Below are 8,989 nucleotides of genomic sequence, written 5' to 3'. Positions count from 1 at the left end.
GTTGATCCTCTTCATCGATGTCTTTATTTCTGTGCTCCAGGTCATCATGATGAAGTCATCACCCTTACTTTGGGGTCTTCATCATACTTACGAATAGGTAAGGGGGAGGTCAACACCAATAGAATGTTATAAGGGTAATCATCTGGGGTTATCCCACGAATGAACATATGAGTATCTCTCAAGTTGGAACTCAGGAAATACATCGAGAGAATTAAAGTACGCATGGGAATTTTCAAGCGGTAGGCAAATGTTCGATGCCTGAAACAGAGGGTGAGAGGGGTTCAGAGCAACAAAATAAATATCGCGTCAGACACCGAAATAGAATAAGTGACAGAAGGTGGCTCGTAAAATACATACGAAGCCATGTGTAAAGTATACTTCAGAATCAAGGTAATACATGAGAGTCAAGTTTCGACCCTGTGGAACTATGGGTTATGGGCCCACCATGTGGGTTAAAATGTAGGAAGGGTGTTGACATCTTGCATGATCATGATAGCAAGGCATGTCAGAGGATAGCCTGTCAGTTATGTTGCCAACAACGACGGTACCAAGGGCGAGGGATGAAGAGAACTATTTTCCTGCTAGGCGGACCAATAGGCAAAGTTCGCGTAAATCGGTGGTTACCGGAATGTCAACAACAATAATAACAAGGTCATACTGACAAATTGTACACCGAGGTGTTTACATAAGCAGGGAACTATTACTGCCTAGATCATATAGATCACAAGAAAGGTTAAACAAAACAATGGAAAGGAAAATGTGGTTATTAGTTTAACCAGACCAATGGAAAGGAAAAGGTGCTTATACAAAAGTATTAGAGTATATGCTTCCCAAGAACAAACAGAGCATGATATACATGACAGGACATCAAGCACTTATCCATTTAGATAATTGGGGCAAGGAGAATCATGATGTTTACCCGTACAACGGTGTTTGGATAATTAATCAAGAAACATTTAACATTGCGCCTCCAATGTTTTTAATGATGTTCTGAGTAACACAATCATACTTGGGGATAGCATTGACATGGTCATCAGGTAAAGGTCAGACCTTGGGAACACAAAGGATCCATCCGGAATTTCTAGAACATCTCATGCAATTTTATCAGGGAAAGACGAGGAGGTAGCCGATGGGTTCAGCAGCAATCCATCAACATGTCACAAAGGATGTATTTCCAAAATTATATGAACAAGTTTATGTTGGGGCGAAGGCATAAATGTTGTCGATGATAACACAAATCATCGAGGGGCGAGGGTGGTATTTCTCATCATGAATTTAATTAATATCCTGGAAGAGCTCAGAATGTTGATGACGATCACAACACATTTGTTGAGAGATTTCATGAAGATGTAATCGATCGACGATGACATCAAGTCAAAGGAATGATGAAGCGAAAGGTTGTTGGAACCAAGGGTACAACACAAACTCGAAATCAAGCTTGTTGTTCAAGGCGAAAAGATATGATGAGGAAAATCGACGTAGGCTTAGCTCATCGTCGAAGATTTTGCTCCAGAAAGAAGGACCAGTTAGCGCAGTTAAAATTTAGCACGATAATGATATAGCTGATCGGGCTAGGAATGACTTGAAGGATTATTAAGCTCGTAAGCAACGAAGATTACTTAGAGTTATAGAATCAGAGCGCGGAAACGATTCACTTATTGGTGTTCTCGAGTGACTAATAAGTCAAAACCCGGGGGAAATATGAAAACGGTGAAAAGTAATACAAGATGAAGACCCATAGGAAGCAACACAGTTCTTTGATATTCTCGAGATACCGGAGGGTAATACTCGAAGGAAGATCAAAAATAGGGGGGTGCGAAGATGTATTGATCTGTAGAAGACAAGTGCATTAACTTGTTTGAGAAATGGAATCAAGGAGAAAATATGGTCGGAACCATGATTGCAAAGCATCGATTCACAGATACCGGATGATATTATATCAAGGAAGTTATTATTACAAGAAGCTTACATGATAGGATCTACATCGTGTCCATGCGCATGAACAAAAAGTACAAGGTCGACTCCCACTTCTCCAATGCATAACCTTTCATTCACTTATTGCGTTCAATGAAGTTGTAGTGTTGAAATTTTATCTGGCAAAATGTCAGAAGAGTATGACTCATGAAAACTCTTGGGTTCACACGGATTAGGGAAGGCATAGGTTCAACCCATAGGGGCATCTTAGGAACATATAGTGTGAATTTCAAGAATAATTGATGCAAGTTAGAAGGTAGAGTATGGCTGACAAAAGCAGAGGATACAAATTTACCAAAGGCATGATGTGTCAGGGTAAGAACTCACAAGGTTACTAGATATGAAGGACACTTTCGGATAATAATCTACCAAAGGGTCTGGCGGTCCACAAGGATCTGATGTGAGTAACGATACTCAACGAGAAGAAGAAAGAATGCAAAGGCATCAAATTATAGAAATTTTAGGATAATTTCAAAGCTTCAATACAAAGGGATTATGATACCCAGATCGACGTATCTGAATCAGATGCTAAGATTAGGTATGAGTATGTTGAATAGGATTAGATGGGCAATCCATCAAGGTTTGATTTGCCGAGAACCAGCTCATGTCCGGAATGACATCTGAGCTGGAAGAACAATTTTCAGGGAACAACTGATGATTGCGTGCATTCACACACATGTTGAATCGACATGGTAAGGATGACAATCGCAAAGGATTTTAAATGAATATTGCTAGACATATGGAATTAACCAAAATGCAAGCAGGTAAGGAAGAACAAGAGCAATAGGGTACTTAAGGATTTTCAGAAGATCGAATAGTATTTTGAAGAATTTTGTGAAACACAAGAACAACTAGGGATGAGCGAATACTCGATAAGTGCGAGGAATTATCCATAGGGGTATTCATGCGGCAAGGAACTGCAGGGCAGTAAGCATAAGAGATTCTTGGGGCAACGGAGAGTATTTCGGGGCATCTTGTAATAACAAGAGCAACAGGGAATGATTGTATGAATGGCAAGTGTACATAGTTATCCATATGGATATATCGGTGCCAAGGAATTGCAAAAGCGATGGGTACAAATTCTCAAGAGAACATTATAGAGTATCTTCGGAATCTTCTCGTGCAACAGGCGATCATTTGTAATAATGGGCTCTCCGGGAGGAAGTAGCTATGAGATCCTAATGTTAGAGTTAGCAAAATCGTTTCACCCGAATGGAAGAGAGATCAGATTCCCAGAGTATAGACGAGGAATAAAAGATCCTAATACCACCCAATTGGCGATGTGGGCCCGTAAGCCACACAGCCAAGTTAGTAAAACAGTTTTCGGTTACTAGACTCAACTTCAGCCAAGGAGTTGGAAAGGGAGATACCTACACGCAGTCGGCTCCGATACCAACCTATGACGCCCCCGATTCAATCATACACTAATCATACACGCAAATGTGTACGATCAAGATCAGGGACTCACGGGAAGATATCACAACACAACTCTAGACACAAATTAAAATAATACAAGGCGGGGGCCTCGAGGGCTCGAATACATAAGCTCGAATTCACAAGAGTCAGCAGAAGTAACAATATCTGAGTATAGACATAAGTTAGACAAGTCTGCCTTAAAAAGGCTAGCACAAAAGCAACATCGATCGAAAAGGCAAGGCCTCCTGCCTGGGAGCCTCCTACCTACTCCTGGTCGTCGGCAGCCTCCACGTAGTAGTAGGCACCCTCAGCGTAGTAGCAGTCATCGTCGAAGGTGGCGTCTGGATCCTGAGCTCCACCATCTGGTTGCGACATCTGAGAATAATGCAAAAGGGGGAAAAGGGGGAGTGATAGAGGCAAAGGTGTCCTGATGTTTCAATGAGATGGTGGCTATCGTTTTCTATGGGAGTCAACCTTGACAATCCGACTATGAACGTGCGAGACGCCGCGCCTTAGCAATTGCTCAACCAACTTCCGAGGGGTTATTGACCACGCCGGAGCACGATCAACCTGACCACGAGGGTCTGTTTCCTGCGAGCAAACAAAGAACAAGCAAGGAACTGAGATTGCAATCAGGATATTGCGAATATAATATGAAAGCTTTATTGATCAAGGTGGGGTTTTGTGACGTCTTGGTCTAGTCGTTGAACACAAACGAAGTACGCGAAGTTGCAGCTCTGGCGAACTTTTAATCTAAACAAAACCCAAAGTCTAAGCGATGCCCTAAGGACTGTATATATGGAGAAGAGAGGGGGAATTTTGTGGCCCTTAGAGGAGGTGTCCGAGACCAACCCTAACTCTTGTTTCCCCACACATACGGACTCTAAAAACTGCCTATAATCAAGTATTTCAAAATTACATGGGCCTGGCCCAAAAATAAGGTGACGCAGCACCTAGAATAGCCTCTAGATGAAATTTATGAAGTGGCATCTTGTATATTTCGTCCCAGGCTTCATGCACTCATTATGGTGGCTTCAAAGTCCTGGAATCATCACTTGTAACTCCGTTCTTGTTCCCCTTGTGCACGCCATCATCTCCATGCTTGAACTTGCTCCAAGGTTCATCTTTATTGTCCAACCTAGGCCCTTCATTTGTAAGCAAAACAAATGTATCCAATTTAGGTAGCCTCATATTCTCATGAACATTAGAATCGTTACCAAGAAACGAAAGTACCTGATAATTCAATTGGCGTGCGCGAGCTCTAGTAATTGGTCCAGTATGTATAGTAGCAGGGGTTATGGGTGTAACAATGGTATTGATGTCCTCATCATCCTCCCCTTCTTGAAATGAAGTCGTCCTCGACGAAAGCTCATCTTCCTCACCCAAATAAGGCTTCAAATCTGCAATGTTAAAAGTGGGACTAACCCAAAAATCTGCAGGCAGCTCAAGTTTATATGCATTATCATTTATTTTCTCTAACACCTTAAAAGGACCATCAACATGTGACATTAGCTTTGATTTGCGCAAATTAGGAAATCTAACCTTACGCAAATGTAACCAAACAAGATTTCCATGTGCAAACACAACATGTTTTCTACCCTTATCTCCAGCATGTTTATATTTAGCATTCATACACTCAATATTTTCCTTATTTAACTCATGCATTTTTAAAATCAATTCAGCACGTTCTTTAGCATCAAAATTAACCTTCTCCTAAGATGGAAGAGGCAACAAATCAATAGGTGCATGAGGTAGGAAACCATACACAATTTCAAAAGGGCACATCTTAGTAGTAGAATGCAATGAACAATTATAAGCAAATTCAATATGAGGCAAGCATTCTTCCCACATTTTCTTATTATTCTTCAAAATAGCCCTAAGCATAGTAGACAATGTTCTATTGACTGCTTCAGTTTGTCCATCAGTTTGGGTGACAAGTAGTACTAAAAAGCAGTTTAGTCCCCAACTTAGCCCATAGACATCTCCAAAAGTGGCTAAGAAATTTAGTATCACGATCTGAAACAATATTATTTGGCACTCATGCAAGCAAATAATTTCACGAAAGAACAAATCAGAAAAATTAACAGCATCATCGCTTTTATGACATGATATAAAGTGTGCCATTTTCGAGAACCTATCCACGACAACAAATATGCTATCCCTCCCCTTCTTTGTTCGAGGTAAACCTAAAAAAAGTCCATAGATATATCCTTCCAAGGAACACTAGGCACAGGCAAAGGCATATATAAACCATGAGGATTGAGTTGTGACTTAGCTTTTTGACATATAGTGCAGCGAGCAACAAAACGCTCAACATCCCGTCTCATCTTTGGCCAAAAGAAATGTATAGCAAGTATGTCCTCCGTCTTCTTCACGCCAAAGTGTCCCATTAATCCTCCTCCATGCGCCTCCTGTAACAACAAAAGACGAACGGAGCTAGCTGGAATGCATAGCTTGTTAGCACGGAACACAAATCCATCATTAACGACGAACTTGTTCCAAGTTCTTCCTTCTTTAGAATTCTGCATTACATCTTTAAAATCAGCATCATGCACATATTGATCTTTGATGGTCTCCAAACCAAATATTTTGAAGTCAAGCTATGAAAGCATAGTATAGCGACGATAGAATGCATCAGCAATAACATTTTCTTTACCCTTCTTGTGTTTAATAACATAAGGGAAAGTCTCAATGAGTTCAGCCCAGAAGGTCAAATACTTGCTGCAAATGGGTGACATGATCTTGCAAGGATTTGCTATAGATTAAGATGTCATCAACAAAAACAAGTACACAAACCCTAGTCAACTCAGCCAGAATTGTGTTCATAGCACTCTGGAGGGTGGGTGGTGCATTTGTGAGCCCAAATAGCCTAAAATTCATAGTGACGTGGGTCTTGAATGTCGTTTTGTATTTGTCTGCTTCATGTAATCTTATCTGATGGTAACCAACTCTCAGATCCAGCTTAGTAAACCAAACAGCACAAGATAACTCATCCAACAATTCTTCAACTACAGGCATTGGGTATTTTATTAGACGAATCCATCTTATTTCCTTATTTCTCTATTTTGGTAGCAGGAGAAGTAGTTTGTTCAGCCCGGACTTCAAAGTAGTCTCCCCCGTTGACCTTCTTTTTTAGATAGAATCCTCAATGAGTGGAAAGGACACCCAAACTTGCTCCACGGTACTACACCATACAGAGCCGCGCCCTTGTGATATGATAAGAAGAAAAGGGGCCAGGCCGCCCTCTTTTCTTTTCCGCACCAAGCCTTCTTGTAAAATCGGGTGTATAGCTCAGTTGGTAGAGCATTGGGCTTTTAACCTAATGGTCGCAGGTTCAAGTCCTGCTATACCCAAAACAAAAAAAACCACTCTTGTATTCGTAAGGATGCATAGTAGCCTTCAAAGAGCACTCTTTGGCCTTGAGAAAAGCCCCTTTCTCATCAACATCTCGACTTCGCTCGTTGTTTGAGGTAAGTATAAAGGAGATCAGATCTGTCCCGGGAATCGAAGGATACAGAAATATGGAATCGAGCACAGATTATAGGAAACAAGCAAACAGAACAGGTTGGATCCCATCTTTAACTGCACAAAGCAGCAGCCTACTATTGATTGATGATCTTACCTTCCCGAGAGTCGAGGAATAGCAGATGAGATAGCCGAAAGGGGGGACCCCGGGTAATAGGTTTCCTTTCCGGTTTAGGCTTGAGAGAGATCAGGAACTGAACTGAGCACTCCACAAGTATGGATTGGATTGTTTCATTCTGATACCAACTTTCATGCTGGAAGATAAGGTTGCCATACTGGGAAAGGGGGAAAGGAAATAGGATCCCCTCTCTTCTCTACAGGAATGAACTTCTCCTCGCCGACCACTGGCACTATACTTAGGTTAGGCGCAATAGGTGACTTAGGTTGGGTTGTCTGGATCAATCCTACAACGAATAGCTCTCTTTCCTTTTAATGGAACACTCACTAGATTCTGCTAAATAAGGATAACTGCAAAGATAAGCCGGGTCATCCGAAAATCCAGGAAATATTTCCTTGATTTTCTGCATGGCATATTTCCTATCATTTCACAACCTACTTTTTTCTTAGTTAGATACTATAGCACCTTCCCTTCATGGGGAGATGTTTATATACCATCTAAATTCATTTATTCATTCATTACTTACTTGCTCTTCTTTCCCAGTGATCGGAATAGGGATTTCCATGGATTGTAGGCCCTCGATTGTAATGATGGTATCAATGAAAGATGAAATAACATGATACTATTTAAAGCAATGGTTGATAGAGCGAGGTCTAACCTTGATTGGGTAGACCGAGAAGCAAACCACTAAGCAACTAGACTGCAGCCCCGAGAAAACAAGCAGTTCAGAAAAGCATGTCAGGAATACGGTGGCGATGCAGCAACGATACGCATTCCCGCAAGGGGTAGTGAAAAGCCATTAGGGGGAAGAGATAGGTTTCTTATTCTAAGCCAAATTACTATACCATAAGGAGATTACCATTATGAGATGACACTTGAGAGGGCACTTTAAAGTGATTGAACCCACTTTCCATGTTAGTTTAAGAAACAATATCGCTAGGGGCCAAAGTAGTGAAAACAGTAGCTCCATTTTCCAAAACTTTCTGTCTCATAAGACTGTGAAACCACACAATTTGACATTCCCCTTGGGAAATAGGGAAAAACAGGCCCCGGATTCCGATAACTTATGTCTCGCCTAGTGGAAAAGTACACAATTGACTAAGAAGATTGGAAGGTGGTACGAAAATACTCATCGGGTCTTTCGTTCCAGCAGTCATGATATAGCTTCTAGCTTTAACCGCTCTTAAGGTGCCCGCATTCTTGGCTTGAATCACCGACTTGTGTTTCGGTTTAACCGAAAAGCAGAATCCTATCATTTCACTAATCGACAGAGGCTCCTCATTCATCCATCGGATAGGATGCCTCATCTATGGACCAAGAGAACGAGATATTGACTTTTTTTACAACTGTAACTACATTCTCACATTTCTTTTTTGATCTCATGACTTTTTATGCGATCGAAAAACGAATGAGATCAGAAAGGCCATCATTGGGGCAAACAATGCAATAGCTTCGGTGAGAGCAAAGCCCAAAATGGCATAACCAAATGATTGTTTAGCCAATGATGGATTTCGTGCCATGGAATGAATCAAAGAACTGAGGATGTTTCCAATACTGACAGCAGCTCCGGCTAAAGCAATTGTAGCAGCTCCGGCACCTATTGATTTAGCACCTTCTAACATCTCGAGTCGAGAAAACACTTTTCTTGTCATGTTTTTCCTTTGTTGTTCTTTCTTGGATTTCTTGTTGATGATTCGAAGTACTTGGGCCTGCACCTCCATTATTTTCAAATATTGGGTTATGCGGACCACTAATTTGATACATATCATCACAATTTGCAAGGCTTGTCACATATTAAAGAAAATGAGCTGTGGATTGAAAATCATCAGGTATAGGTATAGGTAGGTGGTCCGTCAACCCTTGTGGGGCTGGGTGGGGTATCCTGAACTACTGGAGCAGCTCCCCCTTGTGGCTGGGGTAGACTCTCAGCAGCTTGGTTTATGCATGGCACGAAAA

The 8,989-nt window shown here is 41.3% G+C and overlaps 1 protein-coding gene, 1 non-coding gene and 1 pseudogene across 2 annotated transcripts; 1 reads left to right on the top strand and 2 right to left on the bottom strand.

Moving 5' to 3' along the window:
* The first annotated feature begins 6,670 nt into the window (after positions 1-6,670).
* TRNAK-UUU lies at positions 6,671-6,743 on the top strand. Its single transcript has one exon. It is a non-coding gene; the product is annotated as a tRNA-Lys (tRNA).
* Positions 6,744-8,412: 1,669 nt separating this feature from the next.
* On the bottom strand, positions 8,413-8,685 carry LOC119319331 (ATP synthase subunit 9, mitochondrial-like). Its single transcript, XM_037593823.1, has one exon. The coding sequence runs from the start codon at positions 8,683-8,685 to the stop codon at positions 8,413-8,415; it is 273 nt and encodes a 90-aa protein (XP_037449720.1).
* Positions 8,686-8,885: 200 nt separating this feature from the next.
* LOC119316412 overlaps positions 8,886-8,989 on the bottom strand; it is a 1,744-nt pseudogene continuing 1,640 nt past the window's right edge.

This window comes from Triticum dicoccoides, chromosome 6A (genome assembly GCF_002162155.2).
Source record: "Triticum dicoccoides isolate Atlit2015 ecotype Zavitan chromosome 6A, WEW_v2.0, whole genome shotgun sequence".
Lineage (NCBI taxonomy): Eukaryota > Viridiplantae > Streptophyta > Magnoliopsida > Poales > Poaceae > Triticum > Triticum dicoccoides.
This window is presented reverse-complemented; position numbering and strand designations above follow the sequence as displayed.